The 13,056-nt window shown below is 50.0% G+C and overlaps 1 protein-coding gene across 1 annotated transcript in view; it reads left to right on the forward strand.

The window, feature by feature from the left end:
• Positions 1–2,613: 2,613 nt before the first annotated feature.
• Positions 2,614–13,056, forward strand: part of Gypc (glycophorin C (Gerbich blood group)) — a 43,738-nt gene continuing 33,295 nt past the window's right edge. The window contains exon 1 of the mRNA XM_041660161.1: positions 2,614–2,894. Coding sequence (XP_041516095.1) covers positions 2,855–2,894 — 40 coding nt within the window. The 5' untranslated portion in view covers positions 2,614–2,854. The remainder of the gene's footprint in view (positions 2,895–13,056) is intronic.

Below are 13,056 nucleotides of genomic sequence, written 5' to 3' on the forward strand. Positions count from 1 at the left end.
AGGCAGGGAGGAAGAGAGGGAGGGAGGGAGGGAGGGAGGGAGGCAGGGAGGGAGGGAGGCAGGGAGGGAGGGAGGCAGGGAGGGAGGGAGGGAGGCAGGGAGGGAGGGAGGCAGGGAGGGAGGGAGGCAGGGAGGCAGGGAGGAAGAGAGGGAGGGAGGGAGGAAGGGAGGGAGGGAGGGAGGCAGGGAGGGAGGGAGGGAGGGAGGGAGGGAGGCAGGGAGGCAGGGAGGAAGAGAGGGAGGGAGGGAGGGAGGGAGGGAGGGAGGGAGGAAGGGAAGTCGTTTAGGTCTACACTCCTAACACCCTGTGCCTGGGTTACAGCTGAAGTCACGGGTGCATTCAGAATTGTGCCAGGCTTCTGTGGGCCCTGGGATCCACACTCACGATTTCAGGTTTCAACCACCAAGCAGTATCTCCAGCTCCTTTCACACCTTTCTGGTTATTTGCTTCTTTTCTTTCTTCACTTTTTCTTATTGTAGAAAAGCAATGTAGACATCATTACGGTTCTCAGGCATGTCCTACCTCATAGTCACCCAGCTCGTCTCTGCAGTGTTCTTTAGACTTCCTCCTAGGGGTTGACCAGTCTTCTAATCATCCATCTGGTACTGAATTTAAAGCCCTGCACTGTCTTCAGGCCCGGCCACAGTGGCCTGTACCATGGGGTTCTACCCCCTTGACACTCTTCAACTTTACTGCATCTTGGCCTGCAACAGCTTGCTCTGTGTGAGAAGCCGGCATGTCTATCTTAAATCTCCAGAAATGAGGCAGGAGAAGACCTGTCCTAGCCAAGTTATCCCTTAGTCGGTTGTAAGGTTTAAGGACCAACATCATCTCTACCTGCCGCCGCCACCCTCCTGGCTGTCACTTTGAGAGTATTATTTTGTTGGGATCTAGCATAGCATTATTATTAATAAGTTCTCCTGTAGGGTGGTTAGTGTCAATCACCAGCTTGATACAGTCACCAGGAGATGGGCTTCTGAGCATGCCTGCGATAGAGTACCTAGGTTAGGTTAATCAGAGGTGTGGAAGATCCACCCTAGGCAGCACCATCCTGTGGGCAGAGGTCCCGAGTGGTAGGAAAAGGAGAAAGTGACCTTAGCACCAGCATCATGACTCACGGCTTCCGGGTTGCTGATCCAGTTCCCCAGGGGCCTGGTGCTTCCTCCAGCTACCGAGGCTTTCCCAGGAATGACTGTGCCTTTGAACTGTGAGTCCAACTGAACCCTTCCCTCCTTAAGATGCACTTGCCGGGATGTTGTATCATAGCTACAAGGACAGAGACAGATGCAGCTACAATTGTTTCTTATCGCGGAATTAACACGAGACTGAAATTTAGGGCTTAATATTGGGAAGAGGCACCAAGGCCACCGCTGGTCATCTTGGCTGGAACTTGAATGGCTCCAGCAACAGCTCTGAGCACATCAAAAGTCTGAAACATCCTTCTAACCTTGATGCAGCCGTGCCACATGTGGGGTGATGAATTACAGAAAGATGTGAAATAAAGGGACTTCAGGTCACATGGGGCAGCATGTGGGGGTCAGAGGTCAGCCTCAGCTGCTGTTCCTTAGATACCATCTACCTCGGTTTTTAGGACAGGGTGTCTCAATAACCTGGACCTCACCAAGCAACCTAGGCTAGCTGGCCAGCCAACTCAAGGAATTACCTGCCTCCACTCCTCCAGTGCTGGGTTTACAAGCGTGCGCCACTACATTTGGCTTTGTTGTTGTTGTTGTTTAATTGATTAGGCTACCACCTGTGAGCTGAGTATTAGCATCCCCCGCCGCCATTCTGCTTCCCATGTAGATGCCTCAAGCTCCCTCTGCCATGCCTTTTCTGAAATGATAAACTGTACCTTCAAACTGCAAACCAGAATAAACCTTATTTCATCATGGCAACAAGAAAAGTAACTAAGACACTGGAATTGAACTCTTGTCCTCCTCATGCTTGCAAGGTGACAGCACTACTTAGATAAGGCTACATACTGGTGACACTGTCAGGTGACACAGAAGACCTTCCACCCATCACAGAAAGGGTGACGTAAACTAAGCCAGACACAGAGCGTCAAGCACAAGTTTTACCTGTCTTGTGGAATCTACAGTGTCATCTCAAAGTAGCAATTATTAGTGACCAGTGACAGGCGGGAAACTAGAACAAGACTGGGTAAGTGGTACACACACACACACACACACACACACACACACACTGAGCTGGATACCTCCAAAAGTAAAAGATTGGCAAAGAGTTAGAAATGCTAATTGACCGCATCAGTACACAGCCAATGTATGCCCTGAAATATCGTGCCAAGCCCTGAAAATACATATACAACGATTAATGTTAATTAAGAGGAATCATTTTAAAAAGGAAGAAATTTTTAGGTTGGTTCCGGTTGCACAGAACCAAGCATCCAAGCCACGCTTGAAACGCTTGTCTGCCCCTATTTGGATAGTGCCCAGCCAGGCCACTGGGTCTCACGTGGGACTTTTCCAGTGCTCACACGCGGGTGGGAGCGGGGGGGGGGGAGTGGGGGAGGGCTGTCTAACCCCAAGCTTTCTGATAGTGGCAGATGGAAACAGAAACACCGCGAACTGTGAGCTTTGAGCAGAAAGTTAGAGCGCAGAAGAAAACGTTCGGAAGTGGGCGGATGTGTGTTTAAAAAAAAAAATGGGTGGGAACCTCATGGCCAAGTTGTAGAAAAAAAAGTTGAAGTGTGCCTATCTTGGGGCGGAGCCCCTCCCTTCTGCTCGCCGCGCGCGCGGAGTGGGAGTCCAAGCTACAACCGAGAGGCAGGGTCCAGGAGCTGGGGACCCCCGCCGCCGCAGTGCGCCCACCGCGTGTCTCTCCCGCCGCGTAGCGATGAGCAGCCCCGAGAGCACGCCGCCTCCCCCGCACCACGGTGAGTAGCGGGACTGCCCCGGATCCCCGCCAGACCCGGGAAGCACCGAGCGCGCGGGGTCCGAGTCCAGGAGCCGCAGGCTGGGCCCGCTGGCATGGTGGCTGGCCCCCAGCCCAAAGAGGCCACCAGTCCCGCGGTGGCACGCTGTTTCTTTGTGTGGGGTTTGGGAAGGGTCCGGGACCCGAGGGAGAGAGAAGCCGAGCCTTTAGCAACCAGGCACCCACCACACACTCCACCCACAAGCGAACTCCTCACCCCCACCCCAAGGCAAGTCGCCATGGTCCGGTCAAGTTCGCACTAGAGAACCCGGGCCAACTCCGGGAAAACTCCAAAAACCTCCAACAGTTCTTCCTGGCCCAGGGACAGGCACAAAACTTTGCGAGATCCGCTCTCCTAGACTCTTTGGGATTACGAAACAACAAACAAACAAAAACGGCCGTCTTTTTAAAGGCTTTAACTTCTTGGTGACAAGAGCAGTCAGTGAGAGTCTCCGGATGTCGGAAACACTGATGGGCCTCTCCGTGCCTGCCCTCCTCTGCTTTGGGGCTCTTGCAACCTAAAATGTTGTTTTTAAAAGAACACAACTGTTTATCTGTTTTACCCTTTACCTCAGAGGAATTACATGGCGTTCTCTAGAACAATAATAAGACAATAAGCGGTAGCAGAGGCCTCTTTAATTTTATTTATTTATTTATTTATTTATTTATATTTTTGAGGCAGGGTTTTATGTAATCCAGGCTAGTTTGTAAATTGGACCAGGCCATGTAGTCAAAGATGTCTTTAAACTTTTGATCCTCCTGCCTTCACCTCTCAAGTATTGTGATCACAGGCATGTGGCAACACACATAGTTTATGCCGTACTAAAGAGGGAACTTTGTTCACCGTGCATGCTAAGCAAGCGTGCTACCAACTGAACTACACCCCTGGTCTGCCTCCACTCTTCGTTAAGTCCTATAAATGTTGGCGATGGAGGCCCCTCGGGGCCCCTGTCTTGTGTGTTTGGATAGGTACCTTCTATTGGTGGTGTGTGGTCTGTGACTGTGTGCCCGTCTCCGTCACCGGCACATGCTATCCTGCATGTTGCCTGCAATGGAACTGTGATGTCTCAGCTCCGGTTCCGGGGTTCCGGCATCCACAAAGTGAGAAAGCCTCATAGAGCATTTCTCATTGGATTGTAAGAATGAGATGCATGTAAATGCTTGGGAGTTGAGGCTGCCTAGCACCCAGGTTCCCACGCGTTTGTTTCAGTCTGTGACTGACGCAGGTTCTCGTTTGTGGTTGCACGAGCACGTGTGTTCAGTTTCAGATCTTGCTTGGTCAACAGCTGCAAACACCTCTCTTCCTGGGCTGATGGGGTTGCCTTTGCTCAGATAGTTCTCCAGGTTACTGTCCCCATTGGATCTGTGGCAGGGTCCCTGCTATGGGAGCCCTATTTCTTGCTGCTAACTCAGACAGGATGTGTCTGCATTCTATCTCCATGATGAAGCTGTAGCTACTCAGTGCCTGAGGTCAGAGCAGAGAGAATTGACTTCCCTGTGTTGGGTCTGCCTAGATCCAGCCTGGTTGTCACCATTACCAGCAAGTTATGCAGGGCGGTCTGGTGCCTTGCCCTTGGATGAAAGGGGTCACTGCTTAGCATAGAGATGCCAGGTTTGGCAGCTTTATATAGAATTTGCTGTCGCTGGCAGAGGCAGAGAGGGTAGCCAGAGGTGCCAAATGAAATTATATCTCTCAACCCTTGTGCAGTCCCTCTAGATGCTGGGGACATTGGGAGTCTCGTGGGGCTGGCACAGTAAGCAGCTGGACCTTTCCCAGGGTACCCTCAGTTGGGCAAGTATTTTAGAGACTTGCAAAACACTCTGGGAAGCAGAGGGCTGTGGAGTAAGAGGTATTTTGTGTGTGTGTGTGTGTGTGTGTGTGTGTGTGTGTGTAGTGGAAGTAGGTAACTGTTTGCACAGTGAGTGGGGAGAGGTTAAGAAAACCGAATGGATTTATCTGTGGGTGACAGAGCCATCTTTGTATGTGGAGTTTTACCTATATGTGACTGTAAGAGCTCAGGATAAAGTGTCCTATTCCGGGATTTAATCCATGAGACAAATATTTTTGTGTGTTTAGAATATTCTTAAATTCTCAGACACTGTCCTCCAGAAGATCGTGCCAGTTGTGTGTACAGGGGGTGCATATGCGTGTGCATGTGTGCATGTTTGTCCGTGTTCATGAGTGTGGAGTGTGCACCTATCTGTGCTGTCGTGCATACAGACCCGTGTGCAACCTCCAATGTCATTTCTCAGGTCCTTACCACCTTATGTTTTGACAGGGCCTCTTGCTGTCCTAGAGCTCACTGAATAGGCTAGGCCGATTGCCTGTGAGTTTTACCTACCTATCTCTGCTTCCCCAGCACTAGGGTTACAAATACGTACCACTACACCCAGCGTTTTTCCATGGGTCCTGGTGATCAAACGTGGGTTCTCCCTTGTGTAGTTTATGGACTGAACTACCTCTCCAGTTTCTTATGCTCGTGACCATTATGAGGACAGAAAATCACCCCCAGACTTGCTCACTCTCACCATCTCAGCTGAATTGATGGGTAGGAAATGTGGTCACGTTGGAGTATGCCTCTCTAATTACAAGAGACTCTAAGCATGTCTTATGACTGATAAGATACGCTATTACTTTGGCGGGGAGTGCCTGCCAGAGCCTAGTCCATCCATTCGTCTATCTGTCCTTGTGTGGTGTCAGACCTGGGCGTTCACCGGCTTTCGGGGGAATGCCAATATCTCAGGGCCTCAGCTCTCTCTCCCTTTGGTGGGTTTAACAATCAGCCTCACAGTAACGGCTTGGGGGACAGAAGTCACCTGGACCCGTGCCTAGCAGTGGTGGTTTAGGAGAAAGCAAAACTGACTTGCAGATGTGGGTACCCACCCTCATTCAGTCTCCAGCAGCAGGTGGCAAGGCTGTTATTTCTTGCTTTTGACAGTGTAGCAGTATTATTAGTGCTTTTAGGCCAAGCTCTGGTGTGGATCTTGCCTGGATCACCCCAGCATGCTTGGTATTTGACAAAGGGAACAATGGAGGATCAGGGAGGCCTGCCTGCTTCAAGGTTCCAACTTGCTAAGTACTAAGCCAGGCTGGTGATGGAGGCTGTCAGACACAGGCAGCCAAGGTCCACCTGAGTAGGTGTCAGTAGCCTATTGGCAGGGAGCGTATGCAAGGCAAGGGGTTCTGCTCACTGCAAGGGCTGTACCTGGTTAACCAACCCAGAGCCCTGTGTGACAGCCACCAGGCATGCCACAGCTCCTCATCCAGGCCTGGGTTCCTGCCATGATCCGTGACCACCTACTAACACTGTCTCTCCGTTCCTGTGGTCAGACCTGCCCCACTATAGCTGCAGCCTTCCCTGATGGCCCTCATGCATCTGCCAATGCTGCCTGCCTTTCCACCTTCACCCTTCTTTTTTTTTTTTTTTTTTTTTTTTTGATTTTTCGAGACAGGGTTTCTCCGTAGCTTTTGGTTCCTGTCCTGGAACTAGCTCTTGTAGTCCAGGCTGGCCTCGAACTCACAGAGATCCGCCTGCCTCTGCCTCCCGAGTGCTGGGATTAAAGGCGTGTGCCACCACCGCCCGGCCCACCTTCACCCTTCTGACCTGTATCCAGCTCCTAGATGTCCAGCTATCCTCCCCTGAACACATCTGCGTGTCTATCAAGGGCTTGTTTATGTAGCCCAAGTCATTAAAAAGAAAATAAAACAGCCTTGGAAGTCATCCACTAAACAAACCTACAACGAGGCTACTTGGCAGTCCCGGTGGGTCCTGCATCTGCTCCCTCTCAAGAATCTGGGCTGGAGAGATGGCTCAGTGGTTAAGAGCACTGACTGCTCTTCCAGAGGTCGTGAGTTCAATTCCCAGCAACCATATGATCTGTAATGAGATCTGGTACCCTTTTCTGGTGTGTGGGTATACATGGAAGCAAAATGTTGTATACATAATAAATAAATAAATCTTTAAAAAAAAAGAATCTGACCTCCTCAGTGACTCTGGGCCCACACACCCTTCCCCAAACCCCTGTCTTCTGCTTAGGGCCTGGCACGATGAATTGTTAAGTGAGCCATTCAGAAACATAGAAATGTCCTTGAGAAGTCACCCCTATAGCTCCCAGGCCAAAACTTGATGTATGCTAAAAGGCCAGTAAATGAGACATTGAAGAAAGTAGAGGGCCCCAAACACACGGCATGCTAAGAGCGCAACTGAATGGCATTCTGATCTCCTCCTCCCCTGCCACCTCTCAGCTTGGCCTGGTGCTTCCTTTAGATCCTTATATAATCTGACCTTCTGGGGGAGTGCTGGCCACTGCCCTCAGGTTTATAAATTTTAATTTTTATACATTCTTCTAAAACAATGTTTTTTGTACAACCCTCTGGCCCATGTAGTAACAGACAATGGCCTCTTTCCCGCCTGCTGGCTAGAGCCCAACCCAAGGCTCTGGATTCCATCTGGAGGTAGGTGGAGATTGGACAAGGCCTCGTGCCAGCTGCTAGAGAGCCCTGTGCACAGCTGCTTCCCTGCCACAGGAAGCCCCCAGCTTGGGAAAGGACTTGCTGTCCCTTTGACCTTTAACCCTGAGGTCCTTGCTCTTTCTCTCGCCTTGATGCTCCATACCCTCACCTCTATTACCTCTCATTCACCTCGCTCTCCGTCCCTCTCTTTCTCTCTTCCCCTCCCTCTCCCCTCCGTCCCTGTGTGTGTGTAATGCAGTACATATGCATGCATACCGTGGTGTGTATGTAGAGGTCAGAGTGTGTATACGTGCAGTAATATGCATGCATACCATGGTGTGTATTTAGAGGTCAGAGTGTGTACATGCAGTTCATATGCATGCATACCGTGGTGTGTATGTGGAGTCACAGTGTGTACATGCAGTTCATATGCATGCATACCGTGGTGTGTATGTAGAGGTCAGAGTGTGTGTACGTGCAGTAATATGCATGCATACCGTGGTGCATATGCTGAAGTCAGAGAACGGTGTGGGATGTTGGTCTTCACTTCACTAGCCTCAGTAGATTTGCAGACGCCTACACAACTGCTCCTGATGTTTAGGGCTTTTGCATACATTCTGGGGATGCTTGGCACGCTGGAGCCATTTCCTAGCCCCTCACTGACACTGTTTGCCGATACTTTTGTGCAGTCCAGTCTCTGCTCATCTCCCTCTGTATTAAATCACACACGCCTTCTCTGACTCCTTTTCAGGGCTCAAAGAAGGAACTTCTATTTCAGGTCTCCTGTGGTGCCCTCGGCCGGCAGCACTGCCCAGGTATCCCCTTCCACCCTGACACACGCTCATTAGCTGGCCACCTCTATACTTTGCTGATAGGCACCTTTCACAGAGAGCCATCACCTAAATTCCCACGTTTCTCCTTCATGTGTGGTGCATGTTCCCGAGGGCGCACTCATCCAGCTGACCTGCAAGCCCGGCTCCACCTGGAACTCTAGCCTGGAGAACCATCACATGTCAGCAGTAGCAAACGAGCACTAGAGTCTGTCACGTGGGAAGATAGGATGGCTACCCACAGCAGACCCGGTAGAGCAGCCGTGCCTATCTGCCCTTCATCTGGGCCCCGCGTCTGCGGCTTCAGTGTCCACTGAGCAGCGAGTTCACTTGCCAGGGATCCTCCCTCGGTAGAAAGGCTTGCGATGCTTCTCAGGGCTAGAGGCTTCAGATTCCGATTCCTCTTCAGCAGCTGAGGCTGCATGAGTGTGAGGGGTTGAAAGTTCATGTAGGTATAAGTGTGTTGTGTATGTGTGTGGAGGCCAAAGAGCAACCTCAAGTGTCGTTCCTTGGGTGCCATCATTCTTGTCCACCCCTACCTTGTGTGTGTGTGTGTGTGTGTGTGTGTGTGTGTGTGTGTGTAGGTTAGAAGACCATTTGTTGGAACCAGTTCTCTCCTTCCATTATGTGAATCCTGTGAGGGTCCAGGTTCAAATGCTTTTACCCAATAGGTTGTCTGTTGGCCTCCACCTTGTTTTTTGCCACAAGACTTCTCATTGACCTAGAGCCAATGAGTTCAGGCTCTCTGACTAGGGAGCCCTGGGAATCCTCCTAACTCTGCCTCTCTAGAGCTAGAACCACAAGCACCTGCCATCACGTCCTGTTTTTCTCTTCTCTACATGGGTTGAGACTGTCAAACTGAGATCCAGCTCCTTGCTTGCTGGGCCATCTTTCAAATTCTCTTCAGTCATTTTAAAAAATACTGTGTAGCCCGAATAGATTTCATCAGTGTGCTAGGGATGAAGAAGTTGGCAGTGGGATTGGAATCTGGACCTGGTGTGAACCAGCAATGAACTTAGGCAAGTTGCTGGCCTCTTTATGTAACCCTGGCAGTGCTGCAAGGACCTGAATGTCGAGGGCAATGTACTTCCTGCTCTACTCTCTCTGTTTTCTTCGTGTATAACAAGGGGTCCACGTTGTCATATTGCACTGAGTCCTGACATTTCATAGCTAATCTTGATCTTTGTAAGGGGATAATTATTATCTCCATATACAGGGTATATTCTGAGTACCAAGTATCTCCTGACAGATAAAATGGCCCCTAAACCATCAGTTAAAATGCTTGTCCTGAAAACATGAGACATAAGTTTGATTCCCCAGAATTCATGCCAAAAAAAAAAAAAAAAAGAAAGAAAGAAGGGAGGAAGGAAGGAAGAAAGAATAGAAAAGTAACACATGGTGGCTGAAATTGAGGAGCTAGAACCCGGCATACCTCTCCTGGGAGTCACTGGCCGCCTAGCCTAGCCTCCCTGATAGTTGATCAGTGGGAAACCCTGTCTCAAAAGACTCCCGTGGACAATGCTTAAAGCTAATTTGTGACCGCCACATGGATGTGTGCAAGTGTGTTCCTGTACACAGTCACACCCAAACAGTTTCCCACAGAATGATGCCAGGGCAGGTTCATGATCGCTCTGAATGAGAGCCTCCTCGCTCCCCACACCCCACGCCACCCTTGCTTCCCTGTTGTCTTCTGTATGGCAGTTTACTGACATCGTGCCTTCAAGGAAAGAGCAAAGGCTGTCAGGTTCTGCAGAGCTTCCCCCTAGAGCCCCGCTCCTCCCTCGGCATGGCACAGTGCTCCCTCTGAACCAGGAGAGCAGCCTTCCCCCAGTGTCTCCCTCCTCCCGTGGCAAGGCACAGAGAGAAGCCTCCCAGCATGCCCCTTCGTGTTTTTGTCAGTCAGCTCTGTGAGGAGGAACCGTCATTCCTCTGGAGGCTGTCATGAATCCTATGCATTACCCTGCCTCTCAGTGGCCCCCCGAATAGACTGTGAGCAACTGTTGGCTCTGCCTCTTAACCTGCCATCTAATTTTTAGGGTGTCTCCTAGCCTGTGGACAGCAAAGGTTCCTCCCTGCTCCAGACCTCGAGAACCTCTGCCCTTGAGTGTCTTCTCAAGCACCATTTCTCTGTTCCTCTGTGTTACCCTCTGAGCAGTCCACAACTGTGGCTCAGACTTTGGCTTCCCTCTCTCCAGAGGCAGGCCTCTTCCTCTCCCTCCCTCCCTCCTCCCCTTTTCCCCTCTTCTTCCTTCTCCTCCCTTTCTTCCTTCTCCTCCCTTTGGGAATGGCCACTCTGCCTCTTCGTGAAGAATACATCTTCCTCTTTCCCTTCCTCCTCCTCATCTTCTTCCTGAGAAATGACACCCTACCCCTCCTCCCTTTCCTCCTTTCCCTCCTCTTTTTCCCCTCCTCTCCCCTCTTCCCTCCTCCCCTTTCCTCCTGCTCCTCTCCCTCCCCTCCTCTTGCCCACACACCAGGTCCCTGAGGGCTCCTGTGAGGAAAGCCAGGCCCTTGCTTTATTGGTTCCTGCCCTGGGGCTGGTATGTCCTCTGAACGACTCTCCTTCCATTTCTGCAGAACCTGTCATTTTAGGAAAATTAATGTCAGCTATGCGAGTCCTTGTTTTCCCCGTCAGTTTCGTAATCTCTTTTAGTTTTTGCTTTTCATCCACTCTGTTCCTCTCTTGACCCCTCCTCCTCCTCTAACCGTAACTGGTTCCATGACTCAAAGCAGAGAGGAGACAGCGCCCGTGTGCAGCCTGAGTTATATCTCATGTCACCCCAAGCAGCGTGTGTGCAGCCTGAGTTATCTCCTGTCACCCCAAGCAGCCTCAGGGGAGGTATTTTTATCTCCCTTTGCGTACGTGCAATGGCACTGAAACCAGCGAGGTGACAGGGGACTTCGCAGGCAGCCTGCCTGTCCCCTCCTTCTCTTTTCCTGTCTCCTCACCCACTACATTGAGAGTGTGTGGGAGGGCTTCAGCCAGCTCCACCCGCCCCTAGAACCCGGAATTCAAATTCACAGTACTGCCTGAGGGTCACTAAAATCAGAAGGAAGAGAATGAGCCATTAAAGACAAAGAGTGCAGTTATCTTTACAGCTAGAAAATATAATCTTTAATATTTGTCGGAAAGAAAAGATCCCCAAGATCAAAGAGTTGGGGCCCAGTAGTAGGCACCCTGTGGCCCAAAAGCTGGGCTGCCATACCCCACTTAACTGTCTGTCTGTTTGCCTGCCTGTCTGTATTCCTACCTCTGTTCCTCTGTCTCTATCGCGTTCTCCTTTGGCTTCTTTTGTAAAGATTTTACTTGTTAGTGTTGACTGGAGAGGGAACATGTTACAGCACACATGTGGAGGTCAGGGAACACCGTGTGGAGGTCGGGGGACACTGTGTGGAGGTGACAGGACACCGTGTGGTGGTCAGGGGACAACTCTGAAGAGTCAGTTCTGTCCAGTCACACACTGAGGCACGGGCTCTCTTATTTCTGCTGCTCCTTGTCTTCCAGTGGCAGGTCCAGAAGCCTCCAGGGGAGCTGCCCCTCTGCCTCCTGTTTCACTGTGAGAGTGCTGAGATTACAGATGTGAGCCATCACATCTGTCTTTTTGTTGATTCCAGTGATCTAAACTTTCCTCACCAGGCTAAGGCTACAAGTACTTTTACCTACGGAGCCCTCTCGCCAGCCCCTCCACTGGCTTCTTTTTCTTTCTTTCTTTCTTTTTTTGTTTTTGTTTTTCTTTTTTTGTATTTTTTATTGATTTTTATTGAGCTCTACATTTTTCTCTGCTCCCCTCCCTGCCTCTCCCCTCTCCTCTTCAACCCTCCCCCAAGGTCCCCATGCTTCCAATTTACTCATGAGATCTTGTCTTTTTCTACTTTCTACTTCCCATGTAGATTAGATCTATGTAAGTCTCTCTTAGTGTCCTCATTGTTGTCTAAGTTTTCTGGGATTATGATTTTTAGGCTGGTTTTCTTTGCTTTATGTTTAAAAACTACCTATGAGTGAGTACATGTGATAATTGTCCTTCTGTGTCTGGGTTACCTCACTCAAAATAATGTTTTCTAGCTCCATCCATTTTCCTGCAAAATTCAAGATGTCGTTATTTTTATTGGGTTATCTTCATTCAAAAGTTTGAGATTTGTGGTTCATTATTCCAGAAGCAATGGTGTTCGCTGAAGAATTGTAGCTTGGTGGATGGAAGATAGTGTAAGAGGATTCTCTTCAGGGAAGACAGTGGCATGAGGAAATGAACAGAAAGGACGAGCCGGGAATCCTGATGGGCAGTCTAGGGCAGTGACTCCCAGTCTTCCTAATGCTGGGACCCTTTAATACAGTAGTTCCTCATGTTGTGGTGACCTCCAACCACATTTCATTGTTATAAGGTAGCAATCATTTCATTGCTACCTTATAACTATTTGAATCATAATGTAAATATCTGCTATGCAGGATATCTAATGTGTGACCCCCAAAGGGTTTGTGACCCCCGAGCAGAGACCCACTGGTCTGGGGTTGCACCGATCACTTGCCTTTGGTGTGTCATCTAGGGTGTTAGTTACTTTTCCTGGAACTGTGATTATTCCTGACAAGAAGTCACTTAAGGGAGGAAGGTCCCTCACGGTTGGGAAGGCATGGAGGCAGGAGGAGACTATTCACGCTGTTACTATAGTCAGGAAGCAGAGCACAAACAGGAAGTGGGGCGGGCTGTAAACCTCAAGGCAGTCCCTGAGTGGGATTTAGCCTATAAACCTTAGGCAGTCTTTTCCAAACTTAAAAGAGTGCCACCAATGAGGGACCAAGAGTTTTCAAACACACAAGCCTGTGGGGGACATTCACATTTTAATCA

This window comes from Microtus oregoni, unplaced genomic scaffold (assembly GCF_018167655.1).
Source record: "Microtus oregoni isolate MIOR12 unplaced genomic scaffold, Mior012 000011F_ref0000422, whole genome shotgun sequence".
Taxonomy (NCBI): domain Eukaryota; kingdom Metazoa; phylum Chordata; class Mammalia; order Rodentia; family Cricetidae; genus Microtus; species Microtus oregoni.